Source organism: Cryptotermes secundus, unplaced genomic scaffold, assembly GCF_002891405.2.
Source record: "Cryptotermes secundus unplaced genomic scaffold, Csec_1.0 scaffold468, whole genome shotgun sequence".
NCBI lineage: Eukaryota > Metazoa > Arthropoda > Insecta > Blattodea > Kalotermitidae > Cryptotermes > Cryptotermes secundus.
Genome location: NW_019721526.1, coordinates 522,791 through 547,870, shown reverse-complemented (window position 1 = coordinate 547,870; position 25,080 = coordinate 522,791). Strand labels below are relative to the sequence as shown.

Sequence of the window (25,080 nt, the reverse complement as noted above, 5' to 3'; positions counted from 1 at the left end):
GGACGTGACACAGAAATATACTTTCAGCAGACACGAAAGAATATCCTGAAGTTACCTGCACTGGGTTTCACATGCAGTGAAGTTGGAAGAATTTTAAAACTCTGCCAGATAAGATTCTCAGGAAGTTACTGACTTACTACGCTCTAAGTTAACTTTAATGTAGCTGCTTCTTGTTAATATATTCGTATATTTAACACAAGAGGATGGCTCCGATTTCATTTTAGTCCTTCAGAACTTTCCTTAATTGCCTTTATCATATCAGTTAACACTAATATCACTCATGAATGTGTTCTAGAAAAAGCTGTCACAAAATGAGACACCATCCAGACATAATAATTGGAGACAGAAGCGGGACATAACCATCGAAACAAGGTACTCCATGCAGAACATACAAGCCTGTATTTCCAGTGCAAAGACTTCTAGTCATGCAGGCCTAGTGCTGCAGACTTTATTGATTTCTTTTCTTTCTTTCTTATATTTCTTCATTTGTGAAGAACGTGTTACCTAAGTACAAATTCTGTCTATATTAAGTTGTTGGACATTACCTCCCGGATTCGCATCTTTGCCACGTTGGTAATTGTTGACTCACAAACAGTAATTTATACATATTGTACACTTGGTTCCTTGTTCTGTTTCCATACCAACCTTTTTTTTGATTGGCTCTAATGATTAATTATTTATCGCCGTCAAACCGAAAGATAAATAAAATTTTCGTACAGTCGTCATGATGTTACTTTATATTCTACAAAAGAAATTATCTTAAAATATTATTATTTTTCGAAGATCTCTTATCATACTGGCACATCATTTCAGAAACATAAATTAATGTCACAAGTTCATGTGTACGCCAATTTGCTATAACGGATTATAGGGAACTGAGAAATACGATGCGCAGTCATACCGAATTTCTTGAAAACAGATCAAGTATTTCAGAATTTGTAATGGAGAACACACAGACAAGTACACAGAAAACGAATGGCATCCAGTGGCATAATGTTCATATCAATTATCATGAAAACTGCTCAGTTATTTCAAAATTTGACATGCAAAATCACAGACAGCACATTAAATATATGTCTGCTTTATTTCCTTAAGGAACTAGTGCATCATAACAATGGACCCTTAAGAAAAAGATTGTGATGATGTCAGTTTTATTGAACTTATTAGCTTAATTTAGAGACGAGTGAAAGATCTTAAACTTCACGCTATCTGAACTCATAATTTTGTTTTGTTTGCACACATGGATACATCTGTTGATTTCATTAAACGTAATGTCGCTCCGGGACGCTAAATTCGGTCTAGATGTGTAATTCATCTGCCACTAAATCAGTAATACCAGAGAGCGAAGGATAATATTAATCTCCCTAACAAGCTTTTCATATGTTGGGTAGGTATACAATAACACATAGATGGACTCCTTACCTGAACACAATTTCCTAATGACAGATGGAATATTAACTTTATTCAGTATTTAATAAAATGTGCACGGGTAATGATATGATAGTATTTGTAATTTCATTTCTCTTCTTTGGGCGATTCTACAAATCAGTTACATTACTTATTTAAGTAGAGAATCAAAATATAAAGCAATAATATTTAGCAGAATTTAACCGTAAGCTTGATAACTTTTTCTCAAAGTTATTGGTAAATAATGGTTCACGTCACAACTAGAGAAATAATTTGGGCTCCCTCTACCAGAGAGTCATGTCTCTGCCACTACATTGAAGACAAGCTCACGGAGTGCTGTACGTGTGCCCGCTCACATCGGCTCTCCAACAGGCTTGATAATAAGGTCATGTACCTGTAGCAAAGAAACTGCTGTTGGTTTAAAGGAAATATACCCAGTGCGGGAGTCAGAACGAGTGCTTTACAAATTATTACATATTTTAAAGATAATCGGTTTAATATAACTGTATTACTACACAGGGTGAGTCTTAAATAGTACCATAAATATAAGCATCATGGTCTACATTTTCGGACAAGCACAAACTTTCATATAAATATATGGACGCAACAGCTTCATCTGGGAGATATGGCAGTATCTCATCCCATTCAAGAAACATGGTTCCGGCAGCAGTTTGGAATAATTGTTTGGGTGGACAATATTGACAATCTTCTCCCACGTCCTCATGAGCTACGGTCTTGAAAGTCAGTGACCTCCAATTTACAGTTTCTGTCTGAAAAATTACCGGAACCACAAGACAAGACGATATACCGCTGGCAACGCGGAAGACAACGTGGGTGTTGCATGATGGGACTCGTGACTTCGTGAGGTGTTCAGACAGCCACTACCCAGATAGGACGAAATGGACCATTTGTGCTGCCTCCGTGATCACTCGGTCTCGTTGCTGTCCACTTACACCTGTGTATCATTCTGAAAATATCGTTTAGAACCAGCGATGTGACACGCGGGACGAACTGTGGAACACCATCGAAGCGGCTGGGGAGACAATGAGGCAACAAGCCTGACGTTTTCCATCAGACCAGGAATTCTTGGCGCAACGGGGCTGCTGTGCATTGACTGCAATAATGGACCATTTCAACGTCTTTTCTAAACCGTTAATAAATAACCAGATGTCATTCTGTTCAGAGCTGATGAATTATCCTTTCACAGATCAGTTTTGCCCAATTTCTTCATCGTTCTTCGTGTCAGTGAAACTGTTGCGACCATGTATACTTATTTACATGACCATTTCTGCTTGCGTCTAAGTGTAGAACACGGTTTGCATGTTATGTAATGAAGACTCGTTCTATATAGTACATGGAGTAAATCTTTTCTTCCATGTGCTATATTCTTAGTGCACACAAGAGAGTGTACACTATGTTGTAGGACTGAAAGTTTATTATTTTCTTTTTTGCGTTATTACTTTTTGAATAGAATTTAAAGGTTCATGGTTCATTATATTCGATATTGATTTATTCAGTAATTACCGGAAGAAGTACATAAGTCACAGCATTGAACTATTGTTGTTTTGTAGGTTATTACATGATACTGTCAATAACTAGGTTACAGTATAGCATCGAACGCCAGGCAGATATTGGATGTTTTTCAGTTGCAATTAATTTGGAAGCAAGAAGTCATGACTTATTGAATGTAATGCCCAGCCAGTTGCCTAAAATAACTTGAAAACAACCACGCAAACTAAGGCAGGGTATGGCCGCGCCATAACTCAAGCGGTTAGTCGCTAATTTCCCACCGTGACGGCCGGGTTCGATCCCGGGTCTGGTCAAGTGGGATTTGTGGTGGACAAAGTGGCCCTGGGGCGGGGTTTCTCCGAGTACTTCGGTTCCCCTGCCAATCTTCATTCCATAAAATTCTCCGTCATCATAATCATTCGGGGCAGGTACGAGTACAATAGACCAATCAGTGGCCTCCGTGGCGAGCGGACCCAGCTGGACTCCACCCCCCCCCCCACTAAGCGAAAAGGGCAGGGTTTGTGGCGCCCCCCCCCCCACTAAGCGAAAAGGGCAGGGTTTGTGGCGTCCAGGCAGATATTCGAACCGAGAGACTCCAAAATCCAAGTCCAGATCGTTACATCATTCATTTCGCTTATTATTATTGATTAGCTCTAGCGTGCTCGAGGTGTGCGGACGTGTCATGCTTGAGCTCCTGCCTTACTTGAGTGTCCAGTGTATCTCTGTGCGTGCCGGCCTGCTGTTGGTTAGGCGTGGCCAGTAAGAATCTGTGTGCGGTTTATGAAAAGCAGTTTAAGGGCAAGCAAAGTTCTTACGGGGCGGCTTTTGCGATTCGCGCTTCTGTAGTACCTGCCTACAGACTGGTGTGTCGGAGATCATGTGAGTGCATCCACTGGCAACTCTGCTTATAAGTGCGAGGGCTGCAACAGATTTACGCGGATACTGCACACGAGCATTCCATCACTAAGAGCAATCAGAAGGAAGCATTATCCACGGAGACTAGGTTCACTGCTTCGCGTATCGGGGATAAAGATTCTCTCAGCGTGCATCTGGAATCGGTTCTCGTAATTCGCATATGTACCATGGAGATGGTATGATCTTTGGTTGTAATGGCGGCTAAGAATTGACAATGGAACGTTGAAGACGCTGTTCCCCCGCCTACAGCAAGCTCCCTCTCATGTTCCATCAATATGACGTGAAACTGCTTCATCTGACGCAGCAAATAAAGCTACGGGAAAATCATACAGGGGTGTTTTGGGTACAGTGGGTAGTAACCCTGCTGCCACAGCGCTTACAGCTCCGGCTGGGAATACTGTGACCGGCGAAAACTTTTCTGATGGGGAATTTGTAACTGCAGTTAGAACGAAGCGGATAAACCCTTCTCGTGTAAATACTTCTACCATTACCAACACCACAAAGAAATCTGGCATCCGTTTAATCGTAGCGAGAAGCTCGTCGTCTCTCTCTGTTTTACAGAAGAGGATCTGCCGAAAGTATCCTTTTGTGTCTCGATTTTTCCCTGAAGTAACATCATCAGATGTTGAGAAATCTAGGATCAATTGCAGTTTGCTTCCCTTGCTTGCACCAGATTAAAAACTAACAATAATTCATATGCCCCATTTCACAATTCTGTTACAGAAAATTATTTCCATCTTATTAATAATACTGGAGTCTGGCCTAACAGCTGTTTGATGACCCTTTATTATGAGCGATTAAACCCTGATCAGATTTATTCTGTTGAAACATTAACGTCTTGGCCTCACTCCCTTCGTGCGGAAGCCTTCGTCCTACTGCTCCCCCACCCCTGGACCCTATTGGCACGAAGGGGGGGAGGGCTCTCCCGTACTTAGTTAAGGGTTAACACGCGTGACATTAAAACATGTGGTTCTACCAGGTCTCACGCCCAACCTGGAAATTGTTCGAACATTTATTATCAAAATGTCATAGGTCTTAGGAATAAGCAACTTGAACTTTATGAAAATGTCTGCTCTATGGACTATAATAATATTTGTTTAACTGAGACATGGCTAAACGACCTGACTGTTATACAGTTTTCCTTTCTGTCAGGGCGTCTGTAAATAAGACACGTGGTGGTGGGAGTACTGCTTGCCTATCCTCCAGAGTTCGTTCCTATAAACGCAGATACGACTTAGAATCCTGTGATGAATGTGTATGGGTTGAAATCGCCACTTCAAACGGTCTTAACCGTCTCATTGGAAATCATTACTTCCCCCTGACGCTAAACTTGAAAACATTGCTAACTACTTTCGCTTGTTTTAGAGAACAAGTTGGATACCCACTATTTCCGTGCAATTATGGTTGGGGATTTTAACATATAAGGTTTGAATGGAAATGTGCTTATGTCTGCCTGCTTTCCATTATTACACCAAACTTGAGCTAGATGCAGCTCACAACTTCACGCGTCTTGTTAATCTTAACCAGTGAACTGATACTGTCAGCAACAGTAATCAACTAGATTTAATATTTTCAAACTTAAGCTATTTATTTACTACTCCTGTCGACCCTGGACTTGTGAAGCCTGATAATTTCAGCATGGATTTATAATATTATTGCAAACTAGTGAAAATATATATGTCTTGCCAATTATAATTTCCTAACACAACAATAATAATAATTACCCATATTTCAGGAAACCCTCGACTCTCCTATGGATTGATCACTGTGAGCACTATCGACCAGTGTTAAGTAATCTGCGATTCTACTTTTCTTCGACAGAACTAGCCTGGCTGCGGTTTAGCAATAAGGCCCGTCCAGCATATGGTTTTGGTTTGGTGCTTTTCGTTTCTTTGGAAGACTGCAGCTGTGGATGGGAAGTGGGAAACTTTTACATGGAGAGGAAATCTAGACCCTAGCTTCGAATTTATTAGAGAGTTATGAGAAAAGAAGAAAAAACTGGGGTTTCAAAAGCTGGCAAAACTGTATAAATAAGCGGAAACTATGAGGACCAAAAAATGTACTGAAACTACCACAACTTACATATACAATAAGTCCTGGAAATATTGTAAATTCTTTATATACACTATATGTATGTACGTGCATATGTGTTTTCATTACAGAACACATGACATGGTGGCCATGTCATATTAGGTCGCGACATAAGTAAATACAGTGCCTACAGAATCATGAACTATATGAAAACTGTTGATTGAAAAATTTGAAACATTTATTAATACCTTTTCCATTTTAAACGAAAAATTACAATGTGATGGACATAAAATTTACGAATTGTTCTGATCTATGAAGTGTCATATTAAAATTCATGTTTATTAAATTGGATAAATGATAATTACAAAAGCTGAGATTAAATTATAAAATATTAAAAATAAGAAAATTGCATGTACTAACAGATAATACATTTGTATATATGTATGTATACTAATTTTTTATTTTATAGTTTGTTTACTTATATAAGTATATTGGAACGGTTATGAGGAGGGAGTTATTCAGAAAAATATTACTTCAGACTTCACAAAGAATTGTGTATGAGGCCAAGACATGGAACAGAGAGTCCATTTATTAAAAATGTATTAAAGCTCATAATTACTTGATTTTCGGACTTTGTCCATCGTTCGGTACTCTGAAAACTAGAGACAACAACATTTCGGAAACAGATCCATTTTCTAAAACGTCGTATTTTCTAGAATACCTTACGATAGAAATAGCCCCAAAACCCAGTAATTCTGATTTTTATACACCATTGTCAGACCCTCTAGAATCTACATGCATTAATCCTGCTTCAGCATACCTGTATATGAGGCGCAGTGCCTAGAATGTAAATGATGGCTTCACAAATGTCCTGACACTTGAGGTGGGGAAGGTTGCTGTAAAACTGTTCAACCGTCATACCTTCAGCTATCTTGTAGCCTGCTGCAAGAATGATTTCTGTTTGCACCATGCCTGGACATATGGACTAAAAAAGACAAGCATAGAAAAAAATTATATTACTAAATTTATATCGAAGGTTAATTACCAGGGCCCGGATTTTTATGACCTGAAAATATTTAAAAAATGACCAATGAAATGACCAAAAATCAGAAAAATGACGTAAAATATGATCCAAAAATGTAATATGTAGGGCCCGGATTTTGATGACCTGAAAATATTAAAAAAATTACCTATAAAATGACCGATAAAACCCAGAAAAATTACCTAAACGAGAAAAGAAAGGACACTTCGCTTCCATGTTATTCACATTTCAGAAAATATATGAAGAAAAATTCCCTAAAGTGGCCAAAAATGATAAGAAATACCCTTAAAAGTCCAAAAATTTACCAAAAAATAACCTTAAACCCAAAAATGTAAAAAAAAACATAAAATTACCTATAAAATTTACATTTCTGTAACCAGCAGCGCATATCTTAGATTTATATATTTAAGAGCATCGCATAGGATACAAGGAGAAAGAGATGACATGTCATCAAAATCCGGGCCCTGTTAATTACCATATACCTCAATATTATAAGCTACCCAGATTAAGAGACAATCAAGAAATACAGTTTTTTATGGAAATCGATAACATTTCTAATATTATACCGCCCTGCTAAGTTATTAATCATGTGATAATCCAATGCAGTTCACATCTTCATAAGCGATCGCTCTAAACCTATTTAGACATCTACCCCCACGCCTACCAAGATCTCTCATGTTCAGTCACATTTCCCCACGCATTTCTTATTTTTCGTGTACGTGCTACATGTCCAGCCATCTGTATATGCACGGTGTGGCTCAGAGTGACATCTCTTTGAAAGAGAAATGGTAAATATGAAGAGCCCTGTGGGTTTGAATGAACCCATAGAAGTCGCATATAACGTAACCACATAGTCACCTCCAATCAGTGTCGAAGCCAAGGAAACCTGGATCTATACTTCCACTCCCCTATGCGCCTTCATAACATAGTGCTTTATTACTTAAGCACAGGAACATCTGTAACAATAATCTGTGGGCGCTACAGTCCGTGATGAACCCCGTCCTCTGTTTTTTGTTTCCTTGGCACTACAGCCCCAGTGGGCCTAGGCCTACCTCCATGAACTTCTCCGTTCACTTCGAACCCACGATCTCGGCTTTCGAGCGAGCGAAGACAGTGCATGCCTTAGACCGTCGTCCTCTGTTTTACAGTTTCTTAATCATATATACAGTTGGTAGGCCTCCATGGACCGGGGTTCAGCCCACTGCAAGGCCGCTCTTAAAAGGGACAATACAAATATACAGTAGTATAATAAGCTCAGGCAAACATCCATGCCTCAAGTGGGATTCGAACACACGACCCCGGTGTTTGAGCCAGCGAAAATAGTTCATGTCTTAGTCCGCGCGGCCGTTGTGATCTGCATACACAGGGACAACTTTAACTTTTTCATAATATATTCATATATGTGTGTATGGATTTTTTCATTCCAAGTTATTCGTTACACAGAAAATTAGTTTCCTTTATGAGTATTAAAATACATATTTTATTTATGAGTTATTATGACCTTAAAGCCTAAACGCGAAGCCGGGAACCCCATGCAAGGAAACCATTAAGTCGAAGAGAATGGTCAATATGATGTAATATGGAAACATTAATAAGTTGCTGTGCTATAAACAGAGTCATGTCATGTGACTTCAGGAATTCAGCTTACTCAAGTTGACATGTTGCATCCACTCGGAGATCAGTTTGTTTATTACAAAAATAGTTTTGAATTTGTGAAATTATTTTGATTTGTAATAAACTCAAAGCAAATCTCGACTTATCTCATTTCCTCTTAAACTTTTAAAATCATTAATTCGTTATGATCAGTAACCGTAAACCAAAATAGCTTTTAAGCACTTAATATTACCGTAACTTTGATCTTGGAGTTTCGCTGCACCAGCTCACGCCTGAGACCCTCGGTGAGCGCCTGGACAGCGTTCTTGGTAGCCGAGTACATCATGAGGTCGTACTCCAAGCTGTGTTGGGGGACACCATGCCCATTGATGCTGAAACAGAATGAATAACTATCAATATTATCATAATTAATCATTAATCATATTATTAATATTAATTAATATCATTATATTATTAATATAATTATCTGTTAGGCTTTAAGTCATGTACAGATTGTTTATTTAAATGTAAACGTTAGGAGTGGAACAGTTTCCGTCGATCTAATGTCTCCAAATGAATTTCACGTGGCTCAGTACCTGCTGATGTGTATGATGTGACCATCGTCCACTCCACTCTCCCTCATCAACTGGAGGGCCTCCTTGGTGCAGATACTGAGACCAAGCACGTTGAGGTCCAGGACGGATCTCCACTGTGACACAGGGCCCTCTGAAATCAAACACACGTCAAGATGCAGATCAGTAGTTGAATATCTATTAGATACAATTTTCATGTTCTTTGGTACACGGGCATTGGGCATCTTCTTGTTGCTCCTGGCACAGACGATCTCTAAATATAAGGGCCAGCTGCGAATATACTGAATAGAGAGCCGCAGGCTTCCGACAAAATGTGCTTCCCCAGCGCGTGCTTTGGGTGATGTCTAACGTGGCCCATCGTGAATCAAAATATTACGAAACGTTGCGCAGAGGACAGTTTGGAGGGTGGAAACGTAAACGGAAGCAGAGTATTAAAATGAAGAATTTTGTCCCCTGGGCTGTGCTGCCATGTAGTCTGGAAAATCCATAAGACAGCAGTCTTATTACTTAGGCAGTGAGAAGGCCGCGCCATAGCTCAAGCGGTTAGTCGCTGGTTTCCCATCGCGGCGGCCCTGGTTCAATCCCGGGTCTGCTCAAGTGGGATTTGTGGTGAACAAAGTGGTGCTGGGGCAGGTTTTCTCCGAGTACTTTGGTTTCCCTTGCCAATCTTCATTCCACCAATTGCTCCACAATTACCCTCACCTATCATCTGGGGCTGGTACAATAGGCCAGAAGTGGCCGCAGTACAAGGGACTTAGACCTACCCCACTAGCAATAAAAAAATAGGCAGTAAGAACATCAAATTACCGATCACGGTGGTCGGACGGTCTAAGGCATGATCTGTCTACACTTGGTCAAAAGCTGGGATTGTGCGTTCGAATACCGCTCGAGGCATGGATGTCATTGTGTGCGTTTATTCTGTTTGTGTTGTCCTATGTGTAGGTAGCGGCCCTGTGACGGGCTGTTCACTCATCCAAGGAGTGCTACCGACTGTGTAAAAAAGATTACGAAGCTAAAGAGGAGGCCAGGGCCCAACAAAGGGCTGTAAAACTATTGATGAATGATGCTGAATATCGAATTAATGATTAACGTTAAAATGGATCTCAGACGGAGTGAGGATGCCACGTGATTCAAATGATTCAGAGGAGAGGCTTTTTGGCCCGCAAGTCTCACTACTCTGTCGGCGCATGCGCTGGTCCAGAAGACATGAAAATTCCAGTACCACCAAGTATAATATCCGCCGAGAGCGATTAAATTGCGGAAGATTTAAGTCTGTTATTCCCGGATAAGAACATACAGGGTGTCCCAGGAGGAATGTGCCAAACTTCGGGAGGGTGTTCCTTATGTTAAAGTATGCCGATATAACCCAAAACACCTATGTCCAAAGTTGAACGCTTACGGAGATAATGGCCAGAGAAGTGTGAAACTTTGACCGGTGTTACACACTTGTTGATTATAAAATACATATTAAAAATGGCAGGAATACGTGGTTTCTGTAATGTTAATAATGTACGTAACATCAAACTAACTTGTGAGTGACATGAAGCCATAAAATTGAAGTACAAAATACTCGCTCGCCATGTCATAATTGTCCTTAGGTTTTCCAGGCACTATACATTACACATGACTGGCAAGCGCTGACGTAACATGGCTGACTGCGCTATAAGCCGACCACATAACTGCATTAAACGTACATTCACGGAAAATCTCTTTTGGAATTTCGTTTCCATTATCTCATATGGATTATGTGGACCACGTATGCACATTTCGTAAATTATTTACACCGTCCAGGGTAAAATGACGCTTAACAGTTCGGGATGAGCTTTTATCCAGTGGCGCAAAGTCATACGCTGAGCATGGTCGCCTGGTTCCAGATGTTGTACCCTTTGATCATGGTAAGCATACAACTCTTCATCATGTAAAGTTCGCCACACCTGCATACGTGATCGCCAATGCGACAGGCCATTCTACGAGTGGACAGACGCGGACTTCTCCGAACCATCTCAAGAACGTTCTCTCGTGTGTTTATCATTGGTACATCCTCCCTTTCAGAGTGCACAGAAACACTCGGAAGAGAACCAGTATCACGCAATGTCTGGTGAATTCGCGTAAATACACTTCGAGATGGAATCCTTCGATCGGGAAAACGCCTTTGGTATTCTTCAACAGCAGCACGTGCATTGCCGCCGCAAAATCCACACACAAAATGCATATCACAATATTCCACGTGTGAAAAAACAAAAGGCATTTCAGCAACTCCACACAATTAACCTACCACCCATTCACGACCCGGCCGCAACGTATACTGATGGGAGCTTACGGCTAGTGTGAATCACTACACTCAAGGACAAACATAGATAAAGCGTCTCAGCTGACAGATATAGTGCGTGGACCCCCCCTTAAGACCACACTTTTCTCGTGCCATTATCTCCGTAACCGTTCAACTTTGGACATAGGTGTTTTGGGTTATATTGGCATACTTTAACATAAGGAACACACTCCCGATATTTGGCACATTCCTCCTGGGACACCCTGTATAGCAGACTTTTGTGAACACTGCAATGGACATTCGGGTATCTAGAAACGAGGGAATTTCTTGATTGAAAGTTAAAAAGTTTAGGAAACAGTCAATAAAATTATGTCGAATGCAGCTGAATCTATTTCGTGTCCTCAGATTACAGTGTTGCACCGCGACCATCACTGATCTATTGTGCCTCCACTTTTGAGTAATCCTTTATTAATCATTAAATAATTATTAATCCTACATTACGGTGTAGGACTTTATTTATGGGGGAGTCATAATAGGCACTTTGTTCCGTAAAACGTGACCCAGATGGCTAAATCTTAAGTAATCTATGGCCTCACAATCACATGGGATGTGTGTGGCTGATTCATCGTCTTGTAGGCACCGCTCACAGGTTGGGTCATCTGTCAGTCTCAGTTTGAAAAGGTGTCCTTTTAGGTGGCAGTGCCCAGTAAGTATTCCTACCACCCATCTTAACTGAGCTCTGTTTAACTTCAACAAATCCTTGTTCTTCTGGCAGATGGGTCCTGATATAAGACCCTTTGCCTCTTTGAGTCCAATTGTGGATTCCCAGTGTTTTTTGTGATTTCTGTTAGTCCAGTCCCTGTTCGCTTTCTTGGCAACTCCAATTGAGATGCCGCAAGCTGGTTCAGGTCCTATGAACGGCTGTTCAGATCCTGTTCTTGTCAGCTGATCTGCGGTTTCATTCCCTGCCATACCCTCATGGCCTGACACTCATATCAGTCGAACTCTGTTATGTCTGGCCAGTTGTATGAGGGATTGGTGGCAGGCCCAAACCAGTTTTGAGGTGATCTGGTATTTTCCAAGTGTATTAAAGTAGGTCAATTTTCGAATTAAAATATTAACATCTGCAATGCGTATTGGAGAGAAATATAAGGAGATGATATCCTATGTGAGAACTCAGATCAATTCATATTCTAAGTATAAAAAGTTATTACTGCAATCAACAAAGGAAATTCGAATATTACAATAAAATTTTTGGTGAGAATAATTTTTTACAGATTGGTATTACTTAATTTAAGACGTTTCTCTGTTTTCTGAAAGCAGATTTTATGTGGGGTATAAAATATTTCCGCCCGCACCTCCCAAGGCACCTCTCAGGATAGAGGATGCATCTTCCTCAAAGCAATATGAAATTCAAAGGCGAACTTGAATGCAAGGAATCGGCATTAGGTGTCGGATGTTACCTTACCATGGAGCGTGCTTCTGCCAATTATCCCTGCATTGTTGATCAGCACGTCCACACTGCCAAGGTTGTTCTTCACCCAGGCGAATGCAGCCACCACTTCTTCTTCCCTAGAAATGTCAGCCTTGAGTGGGTAAAGGGAGCCGGCTAATCCATCTACTTCATTTTTCAGCGCCTGCAACATAATGACTGTCCTGTACAGATCCAGCTATGGCCTTTGACGGAGCCAGGACATACCGCGCTGCCGCGGAACACCAGCATAGCAGCTCTAAGGTGAAAATGTGGTATTGACTGGCCTTTCCCCTTTGCTGAATTGGCTATGATACTATCATGTATATTAGTGATAATAGACGGGGTTTGGATTAGTAAATAAATTTATTGACCACTCATAGGTCGTAACTACAAATAACTATAAAAGGATTGCTGATTTCCACACTACAAATAACTCAACACTAAGTCTTCTCAGTTTATTTCCACTAGTGTTTACTTGGTAACGGCTGTCCACAATGGCTATTCCTCTGCCGTGTCTTCACTGGACGTTTCCTGGTAACGAATCCTAGCAAAGGATATTCTTCAGCTTCCGTTGCCCCCTTGTTAACACTCCACAGCTGAACACTCAACTCACCTGTACTGCCATCAGTCAAAGTTAAAATCACATTGCGACTGACGGTCAGTCAGTCAGTAAGTAAGTCTTATGACCAGATATTAATTATTATTATTTTATAGTTACGGTCTTGTTTCTGTGGGGTGCCTTCTCTGACGAGAGTACGCGTCTGTCGTTTATATATGCTGCTGGCCCTTGCCAGAGCAGTTTTACTCGGGTCCAAGTCCCTTGGGTCTCGGGACCGTATTTTACTGTCTCAGAACTGAGACTTCCCTTTTCGCCGCCTCCTACGACTCGTAGGGTCACGGTGGAGGTATTCGACCCCGCCTCCACACGGGGTACTGCCAGCTGCGGAACTATATTTTCTTGTAGTTACTTTGCACGGACCCCTCGGAAAACACAATCTGTATTTTTGACAAAGGCTGTTTACCCCGCTGTTGCCTAAAATAGGTACCATGTTCTTCCCCGCGTTTACTTATGCGGTAATATGTCTAACGAACCGTTGCCTAGCAATGGGCATTGCGCGGAACACATAGAAAACTCTTCTTGCAATAACTCTTCTATTGTTGAATGCGCGTATTTCGGGCGGTTCTCACGGTCCCTTCGCTTGCGGATTTCTTATATTTTTCCTTCTACCCTGAAGATGGAGGCGATACGTTCCTCCGAAACGTGGGTTAACACCACATATACACGGTGCTAAATTCCAGAAGACTGCTTTCTTCAAGGTGAAACTTAATTTCTTTTCTCGACAACAGATGGCAGTGAATTGTCAAACTCACCCCGCGGTTTCTCTGTCCCCGAGGAAACAGCCCCCTGTACAACTTGAATATGAGGCTGAACTTGTCCAGGAGTAGGTACGGACTACCTCTGGAAAAAGAAAGATCTCTTGCATATGCCGGGAATCGAACCCTGATTACTCGGTTATCCGCTTCATAGCTTAATTGCTATTCCAATTGAGTTCTTGAACTACTTAAGCCGGAAAATATTCAAAAGGATCCATAAATTTAATGTAAATAAATGACAGTGTTGACATCCTATGATGTATGTATATAACCACAGCCGCGTTGCGTATGTAAGCAAGTCCTTGTTTTGCTGTCATCGGATTTAGACCGAAAGTGAGGGGGGGGGGAGGAATTTCACAGTTGTTACATGATCACATTTAGTACAGGCTACTCAGACCCGTTCTGGTTGTAATAAGGGCACTGAACAACCTGCGGCCCGTTACCTCTATCCTCTCAAGTCTGCGAGCAATTCCCACCACCTTCATGTTGTGCTTCACCAGCTCCTTTGCGACCGCAGCGCCGATACCTGAACTTGCTCCCGTCACTACGGCAACTCGGCCTGACCACCGCTCCATTATAACTATGACAGAGGGAAGAAAACATTAAGAGCATAGAGCTTATAGCGTACAGCTGTTTGATTATTTGCTGGAAGTAACTTTGAGATGGAACAAAATGTATGCAGCACTAAACTGTTGTGAGGAAATGCCTAGTATTAAGTTTTGCCGTTCTTCCTTAAGTAAGAATTTTAGTGATATTCCAGGATTGTGTCACACTATTTCACCATCATCATGTACGTCTGTACGCATAATATGCGAATTATTATATATATGTTCCTCAGGTTAAAAATTGTAGTTCTTTTTACGGTTAAAATTGCAACTAAATTCCAAATTAAATTAGAAATTAAAGTAGTACCCTCTTGTTGCAGTTCTTGTAGTTCTTTGTTGGCATTAACTTTGTTGGTCAGTATTTTGATTCTGTGTTGCTGATTATCTGAAAATTTTAATGATATTACTCTATTGATTTGCTGGTACTATTCTAGGCGTGGGAGAGCGTCCACTTGCGATATGTGTAAGTGTGTTTCTTACGATTGATGGATGGATAAAAACTCTCTGTATTTTGTTGTGTGAAGTCTTTTTATAAGCATTATGTAGGTGAGTGTGCTGCTATCAGACGGAATTGAAGTAGGACTTGGAATATTAAGTTGCAGGATTCTACGTGTTCGTCATTCAAGTGAAAGTTGCTTTTGCCGGCCACATACACGAAACCTGTTTAGATGTTCTTCCTTTTTTATGTTAATGTCAGCCATGGTTTTGGTTACGCCTTCATAATTATAGCCTGTGTTTAGTACAGAGCACCGGAAGTATGCTATGTTCTCATTACCTGCTGTTTCAAGCCGATTATGTTTACAGTATATTATCACTTGTAGGATGGTACGCGTGATGAAAATAATGGGTTCTAGTTCGAATGATTGGATTTATTGGCATTTCGGTTACGATTTCTCTTAATCATACTTAAACACAGCGCTATCGCTGATTTACACACTTTCCAGTCCGCCGTTGCGCACACACCAGGATTCTCAGTTTCCACTAGTCGTCTCCTAGTAACGGATTTCGATACAGGAACTGGCACTTCAAATCACTATGAAGCCTTCTTGCCATTTCTTGTTCAGTCGTCCTGGAACCTCGGAACTCAACTAAAACTCTCCTGGACTGTGCTCTAATCTAAGCCACAAAAAGTCTTCTTTTTATATAGGCTCCGCACGGACCACACAGAAAACGCAGGTCTGTTGCCGCGTAGCGTAGACCACACAGAAAACAAATCACTTGATAGCTAAGTACTGTTGGAATGTGATGTCACTGCGCCTGCGCAGAGGTGTGTTCAGCTAGTCGCTGTCTAGAAGCGGGTTTCATAGCTCCGTTTTTCCATTGTAGGTGCGTGTATCGTGGGATGTTTACCGACATGTCACAGTATATAGTATGTCTGTAAACAGTCCAGAAATCTTTATCGGCAATATCGTTCGTCTTATGTGGTGATATCATCAACATATCGAAAATATACTTGATTTAGTGTCGTATTAGTAACTTGAATATTCGTTCGTGTTTACGTGTTGTAACCATGTTTGAGCTATGTAAGATTTGAGGTTTTCACGGCGGTGACAATGAAGAAAGCAGTCTTCTGGGATGTGGCACCGTGTAGATGTGGTATTAACTGACGTTTCGTAGGAACACGTCGCCTCCATCTTCAGGGTAGAAGGAAAAATAATAAAATCCGCAAGCGAAGAAACCGTGAGAACCGGTACCAGTCTGCTTGTACCGGTTCTCACGATCTTTTCGCTTGCAGATTTTCTTATTTTTCCTTCTACCCTGAAGATGGAGGCGATACGTTTCCCCGAAAGGTCATCTACACGATGCCATATCCCAGAAGACTGCTTTCTTCGTGTTTGAACTTGTACGCATGATGATGAATCACCAATGGTTAAACCGCTTTCTTGTGTATAATTTTGATGATAGAACTGGAAGTAGTTTTGTTCTAGAGATATTTATAGTAATAGACTCTTTATACTGTGATGTTTTTATTGAAGCATGTGCTAATGGACTCTATGTTGTAAATTACATTTTCGGTACCTTGTTTTGATGTATTTATGCTCATGTTCTTAATGTCAAATGGGCGTTTGCTAGTGATATTCTTAATATTTACCTTTTACAGGTCTATGATTAAGTAGGCGGAGCTGCTGATGTATTAACGCGGGAGGCACAGAATATTGTTTTATGTTTCTATTAAGCGTGCTGTTAATTTGAATGCAGAGACGTCATTCCAGATGACGATTCATTTCGGAGCTGTATTCGTTTAACATAATTTTACGAACTGCACCTTGCGTATTGCGTCTGCAAAGCTAGGAGCTCTGCCCTTCACGTATGTGTATTTCCGTGTGTTTTCTTTCGGTACGGCTTAGTGTATTGGTTTAATATATGCTTAGCGACTTTGCAATTATCTGATTCTCGTAAGTCGCATATTCTCAACGCTATAAATTTGTTTGATTATAATACACCACAATGCTTCTTTCCCCGCTCACTGTATCAGCTTTCAGTTATATCCACATGACGCCTGTCATTTCATTATTACCATTATTCTATTTTGCTCTCAACGCACAGAGTCTACGCCTTCGAAAGCCTTTCTTTAATTTCCCTTCCCTTTCTTGTTTTGCCCTACAGAAACCATTCATTTCAATCTTGTTTTTCTTTTCCATCCAAGTTTCTGCTACACCTATCACATCAACTGTCTATCATGTCTCCAAAATTCTGGGTATTCTAATTTCCTCTCCATGTGCATTGCAACAGGCTGCGGCCCGTTCATTCATACCGTGTTCGAAATATTGTTTCATTTCCTACTCTCAAAGTTCGCCTGTCACCCTCGTCCATCGCCTCCTGTCTCACTTCGTAGCCATCATTTTATTCCTCGTAGATCTGACATCCTGCTCCTGCTCTCAGTTTGTGCTGAGAATCCATAGAGGAAACGATAACTTCCACATCCCCTCGCCCCTCATCGCAGACAAATGTGGTTCAATCGTATCCCTCCCCAGCATTGTCCCCTTTAACACTGCGCCCTCTTCTATCACCTTCTTCGTCAGTTCCCCATTTATCCGTCAGCACAAGCCTTCTCTCTTCCGTTTTGGCACTTTTCAATTCGCTCCACATATATTCTTCGCTGCATTGTCGTTTCTTTTCCTTTTGTACCACCTTCCCTATTTAGTGTCTTCTGACTCCCTCCCCTGACAATCCGTGCAGATTTCGAAGTCGACACGTGATTTCCGGCAATTCTCTTGACAGGATCGTTCACCTTTCATTTCCTGTCGGCAACTTAACATTTTTCTTGAAATCGCTGGACTTCCGTTGTTTACTATTAATTATATGTTTATAACCTCATAATCTTTCTTATTTTTAACGCTAGTGGGGTGGGACTAAGGACCATGTACTCCGGCCACTTCTGGCCTATTGTACCAGCCCCAGTTGATAGGTGAGGGTGATTGTGGAGCAATTGGTGGAATGAAGATTGGCAAGGGAAACCGAAGTACTCGGAGAAAACCTGCCCCAGCGCCACTTTGTCCACCACAAAATCAAACTTGACCATACCCGGAATCGAACCCGGGCCGCCGCGGTGGGAAACTTGAGCTTGACGCGGCCCCTCATAACCTTACTGCTGGCCCTTCTTATGTGCCCTATTTCTCTTCCCTCTTAGTCCCTGGTCTAGACATATGAAGATTATGGCTTCATGGGATTCTGAGGCAGTGTATCCTGGCACAGCGGTACTCTTTGTAACATTCTGTCGGATCAGAGGGTACTTTTTTTCTAACGTTCTACCAAACTACGAATTACTCTCTTCTGGGACGTGAAGCCATGTATCCTGCTAGGACGGTGAAAACGGAAAAAGTTTTGTCAGAATATAAGGCGTCATATTCCAGGAGACTGCAGTCCCTTACAGCCACAGCCCGAGAACCGCGAGTCTCAATCTAACAAAATAATTTCCACATTATTCTTCTACAAGAAAAATTATGGCAGAAGTTTGTCTGAAACCTTGGTACCTACCTACCAGACTACACTACATCACGCACCAGAACACAAATAAACACCAGCAGGAGAAGCTCAAATCGAAAATAATAAATATTTAGCTTTCATTATCTGCATTTGAGTGTAAAGGTTCGGCCACACAGAGCGCTACGTAAGCGACGCATGCTACGTACGCTATTTTCGCTATACGAACAGAAAATATCTCCCCTAATGCCAATGTGACTGGCCACACAGACTTCCGTACGCTACGTACGCTATGTTCCCTATGTTAGCTGCGTCGCAGAGTGTACACAGCGTACGTAGCGTTCGTAGCGAACATAGCGTAGCGCTCTGTGTGCCCTAACCTTTACACGAGTAATAAATTACATGGTTACCAAAATACCCCATCTCAACCTCAAGATATTACAGTTCTGCTGTTCTGTAGCTACATCAACACAAAGTAAAAATTCCCCAGGGTATAATCCTTTCTAGGTTTGTTTTTATTTAAAAGTCCCTTCCCTAGTACGTAAGCCCATGACTTCCATTGTTAAAATGAACTATTGAGAGATAGCTGAGTACGTTTCTTTAACTAATAGTACGAAATAAAATAAATCTACTCTTTGTAAGATATAATACTTCGAACGAGATTAAGTATAGTTACAAAGGAACAAGATGGGTGTATGGATTGTATTCATCTGGCTCAGGATAGGGACCAGTGGCGAGCTGTTGTGAACACGGCAACGAAAATTCAAGTTTCATAACACTTGTATGCTTGGAATTTCTTGAGTGACTATGCAACTGTTGAATACTGAAGAAGGATTAGGCTCTGTGGAATTCCTTAGTTTACACCGTTCGCAAAATGGAATGCAGAGTATTACAAATGGCCTACACATGTTTAACATTCTTCATGCCGGCCTCTGAGGGACTGTGCCAGGCATTGAACAGTACAAAGGAAGAACGGATGCAAGCATTCGTGTTGTGCTCTATTTGTCGGATTGATTAGTAGTTAATTGGGAAAATTGGTGGATGCATGCTTAAATACATTATAAAGTAAGGGAAGGAACTGGGAGAAGGAAAATATCCAGCCCTTGCCCTTAGGCCACATATGCCAAAATATAATTTATATCGTCTCCTCTGGTTCCACTCCAGTCATGTACCTGCGTATGGATTAGTTACGTAAGTATCAATGTTTTGATCTAACGACTGACTTCTGAAGGCCGGCTCAGATAGTACGATGGTACGTCATAACAGAGATTCTCAGACTTCGTGGTACTCCAAACCCCCCCAAAAGTACATAAATTTAGACAACATCCTTCTCTTCTGCCATTCTGCACATTGCTGCAAATTCATCTCAGGCTGTACGTTGACAGCAGGAGCCTAAACAGCCTTCCAATCTGTCCAGCCTCATGGTAAGCCACAGAATGTCGTTACGCAGTCGCGAAGAAGTAGGCAAACTGCTTCGCCAGCTGCAGCTACATTCTCCGAAAGCATCTCTATTAAAGCATATTGACTCAACAAAATTGTGCGTGAATTCAACTGCATTTTAAACTGTTTCTGAGAACTTGACGACCAAACTTACATCCGGTTGCTATCCCATGACGGGTCGCGACCTACAGACATGAATCATAATTTTCTGTTACATAACAACTTGCTTGCGTGTTTCAGTGCTGTACGAGGAAGTGCCTGTCCCGTTGGTTTACTGGCAATGGTTTGATATTCCTTACATGCAGAGCAAGGAATAAGGTAAATTGCCTTCTCCTTAGCTAACTAAGCACTAGTCAAGAAGGCGCATGGGGCAGTGGATGTATAGATACATATTTTCTTGATATCGGCACTAGCTTCACTCCCCGGCCGCTTTATCCTCGGGGAAACCGCCATCAATTCCCATTGGATAGGAGGTTGGGTGGAACCCATAGCCGGTCTGGACGACGTGGAGTAGAGGAAATTCTTGACGCTACCGGGACTCGAACTCCAACCCCTCGGTCGTCCAACCCGTAGCCAGTCGCTATACCGACTGCGCTATCCCGGCTCAGGGACAAGAAAATTGAAGAAAGAAAGGAAAAAGAACGAAGAGGAATTAAGAATAAATTAAATAGCAAGGCAACAAAAGCAAATAATATAATTAAAAATTCCAGTAGCATATACTACTGTAACAGTCAAGAAACAAAATAGGATCCATCCATCTGAGTCTGAATTTCTTCAGCCCAGTCTCATTTAAAGCAATACGCCTCTGATGTGATTTATGAAGTTTAATTCCTAATGTCTCATCTCTCAGCATCGGACATTGTCGACGTCCTTTAGGTTTCCTAACCATAATTATATATATACTTCTTGTGTCATCTGGAATAAATACCCTGCTCATAACAATCTTCTAATTAGGTAACCTGAAAACAATATACAGACATACTTGCAAAGCCCCTCGATATAAATTATGACTTCCTCTATCCTCATAATTGTATAGGCCTCTCACTAGGGTAGTTAATAGAGTTCATAACAATTTTGACGTGGAAACTTCATACGAAGTTACAGTTCGGAACCCCACGATAAAGGCGAGAACATAATGCGGCCTATTAATATCTATAGCAAGCAACAGGGTTTGGTAATTTGAGTTGGGCTCTACAGATTTAAGTAAGACATTGTTACCCTCTCGGTGTTTCTTGTGGGCTACTGTACGGCTCTGTCAATATCTAGATTATATAGCGTCAAATGTTAGGATGGTTGATGAATGATTTGCTGGAGACAATTTGGAATGAAGTGGTCGCAACAGAACAGTGGCGCTGTCCCAGCATTTGCCTACAGGGACTGAGGGAAATCAAGAAGAATGCAGATCAGGATACCCGATGTCCCAGCCAAGATTCAAACGAACAACCCCCGAGTATGAACTTAGAGAGTTACAGCAATGCCAACCCTCTTAATTTCCTGATGTTGAAGCTCCGAATTGTAATGTCCACAATTACTTTCCAGCCTACTTTCCTTCTTCCTTTGGGGGTGTTCAATGAATTGCAAGTATGCAAGGCGTTTTTAAGCCACTAATCTGGTATCGCCTGGAATGACTGAAGGAAATTATCGAAATTCCAGCAAGAAATGGTGCTATATAGTTTGAGATTTGAACCGGATACTTCCCGAATATATTTTAGGCTCTTTAGCCATCAGACAACCGCCTCACTCGATGTTGACAAATCTTTATACGTATAAAACGTCATAACTTAGTAGGCCTAAACAGATTGAAGTTTATAGGAGCTTTGCTTAGCAGGGACGTTACATCTCTCCAATATCGGCTTTGCAGTTGAGCATACCCCGGAGCGATTAAAACGTAGAGGCCCCCACGAGTAACAAAAAATTTAGGTAATGTCAGTTCTTGTATTGTTGTTCCTTCTTCTTTTAATAATTAAAAGTATGAACTAATTTTTATTACTTTAGAGAAGCAATAAAATCCATCGATTTTCTTTCTGTTTTGCGGAGGCCCTGAAGCGAAAGCGCAGGTCTCCCCTCTTTACACTTTCCCCGACGGTAACTTGCCACGCTTGAACTTGCGTGAATTTAATTTTCAACCATATCGGTTCAGTTCTGTTGCCTAGTTATNGTCTAGTGGTCAAAGTTCCTGGCTACAGATTCAGGTGTCCTGGGTTCGATTCCCGGCGCTACCAGATTTTATGTGAAGTAGTGGGTCTGAAGCGGGGTCCACTGAGCGTCGTGAGGATAACTGAGGAGCAATTTCGAGAAAATAGCGGCTCCGGTTTAGAAAACCGAGATTAAAGGCCGTGGAGATTCGTTGCTTTCACCACGTGACACCCTCTATCCGCAAAAGTTGGCACTAACTTCGCCGACAAGCGGCGGTCGCTTGTTCGGTATAGTTCGCTTGCGGACTACAGGTCACAGAGTTTTTTTGTTTTGATATATATGTAACACAATGCTGATGAGAAATATAGTGCAATCCGTTTCCTGAAATTCATCTGCAATAAGCAAAACTGGAGGAGCTGTGTGTGACTGAACTCACACTCGAAAGTCTGTGAAATTCTACGTGTTGCAATTTTATAACATAACTGGGAAATAATGCATGTAGAAACCCGTGCACACCTTCCCTATCTCGTCTCTGAAACACATCACTAGACTAACTTCACTTCATTCAGACGCAAGAGCAATAATACGTAAGGTAAGGGCGAAGTTGTCCCTCTGCTTAATTATGTACCATGTCGTGAAGAATTATGGAGGAGTGGATATATAGCTATACGCAACCTAACCTTGCTACCTTTTTTTCTCCCTTCGCACTACAACCGCAGTGGGCCTAGGCCTACCTCCATGAACCTCCCGGTTTCCAAGCGAGCGAAGAGAGTACATGCCTTAATTAAGCATAATGGCTTGAAGATATACGGCGGAGTAGAGGTATAGCTCCATCATTCTTTACCTCAACATTACATTGAGGTTAGTGGTCAGCTTCACTCTCCGGACGCTTTACCCCAGAAGAAAAAGCCCCCGGTACCCATTGTATAGGAGGCTGGGTGGGCTCCAGAGTTAAAATTATTATTATTAAATCATAACAGTAACATACAATTGCCATCGAATTTTAGAATAATATTGTTGCACAAAAATTAAAAATCGATATATAATCTGTTACGTAGAATCCAACGAATGGACACGAAGAGTGATTATATTAAACAAAGAAAAAACACTTACATGCGCGCCCCCGCGTGATGATCAAGGAAAGCCTTGGAGCAGACTGAATGTTACTGTACGGTGCTGTATACTTTTATCAGGCTTCAGTTTCCTTCTGTGGTGTTACTGGGCGGTTGCATCACCTGCTGCTGTAGAATGGCACGGAGTGGAATTTCGTAACTGAAGGAACGCAGCTGAAGAAGCATTTACCCTTTGTGAAATTCACAACGTTTCATGACCAAGTTTCTGTAGTACTTGCACCACCATTTTCTTAATTCGTTTAGTGGGGGGTGGAGTCCAACTGGGTCCACTCGGCACGGCGGCCACTGATTGGCCTATTGTAGCCTGACCCGGGTGATTATGATAATGGAGAATTTGGTGGAATTAAGATTGGTAGGGGAAACCGAAGTACTCGGAGAAAATCCGCCCCATCGCCACTTTGTCCAACACAAATCCCACTTGACCAGATCCGGGATTACTTGCACCATCATTCTGAAGGCGGAGTGCCTAATTCGGTACAGAGATTAAACTATTGGATTGATAAGCGAGGAATCTTATTCTTTTATTTAAGTTTGTTGTATAACGAAGCTGTCAGTTCAAAGTTACATAATATCGATAAAAGAAAATAATTACTGAGTGTCAAGCAGCTGGAATGAGAATTTTCAGGGGAAACCAAAGTAATTGGAGCATTTGCGTCCCAGTGCCACTTTACTCACTGTATGATCTGATCTGCAATAAAACCCGAACTTCCGCGGTGGGAAGCAGGCAACTAACCGCCTGAGATTTGGTATGGCCGAATTGGAGTTTGATTCTCGACTGAGACAAGAGATTTCTCTTGTCTCTGCAGCGTCCAGAACGGCCCTGGTATATATCCTCGGGGCTAAATCAACCGAAGAGTGAAACATACAGCACATTCCATCGAGCGTCGAGGTTAAAATTTAGTGGAGCTAATCTTCAAGTCCCCCATACTTCTTTATTGAGTGGTGCTTATTTAAGTACAGGGACGTTTTCATCTTTAACTTTATCTGCGTCTTCTATTTGAATTAATTATTAGTTGATAGTTTGGAAATATAGAAATCCGTCAGAAACACATTAAAAGCCAACCAATAAGCCCTACCTTGAACTTTCTCAGTTTAGTGAGCTCAGCAATTAAATTTATTAAAGATCCCTTTTAAATTTTCCTCTCGTAATTCCAATTACTTTTTTTCAGGCATAATATTCCGTCACAAGAATTGTATGTGGATTTATCGTTTCTGTCCACACTGACGTCATATACTTAAGCTTAGACAACAAGGTACACAGCACCTTATGGCATAGGACGAAATTGAATTGTTCAGTATTTACTGAAATACTTTCTGGAACACGAGATTCTTTTCACTTTATAGAAACTTCGAGCTGAGTGACTTACTGTATAAAATGACGGAACTCAAAAGTGTCTCTCAAAACATAAAAATTCAATCCCTCAGCCACCGTAATTTATTCTGCAACCACTGATTTAAACATTTGGAATCGTCTTCTTGAAGCAAATTTTTGTTCTATTGTAACGCTTCAGGTTATCGTGGGTTTGTATTTTTAAGTTTTCTGTAACAAATTTGCTTTTATATCTTTATTTTCAGCATTCCTAATGAAAAGTTTGTACAAAATAGACAGCTAAATTATTAATCAATTAATAAAAC

The 25,080-nt window shown here is 41.2% G+C and overlaps 1 protein-coding gene and 1 long non-coding RNA gene across 2 annotated transcripts in view; one reads left to right on the top strand and one right to left on the bottom strand.

The window, feature by feature from the left end:
• LOC117283192 overlaps positions 1–25,080 on the top strand; it is a 374,652-nt gene that overhangs the window by 228,450 nt on the left and 121,122 nt on the right. The window lies entirely within an intron of this gene.
• LOC111875543 (farnesol dehydrogenase) lies at positions 1,441–23,495 on the bottom strand. The gene is made up of 7 exons (XM_023871877.2): positions 23,426–23,495; positions 14,651–14,787; positions 12,828–12,996; positions 9,094–9,223; positions 8,751–8,889; positions 6,683–6,847; positions 1,441–1,801 (listed from the first exon to the last, which is right to left on the bottom strand). The coding sequence occupies exons 2-7, from the start codon at positions 14,780–14,782 to the stop codon at positions 1,760–1,762; spliced, it is 777 nt and encodes a 258-aa protein (XP_023727645.1). The 5' UTR covers positions 14,783–14,787; positions 23,426–23,495; the 3' UTR covers positions 1,441–1,759.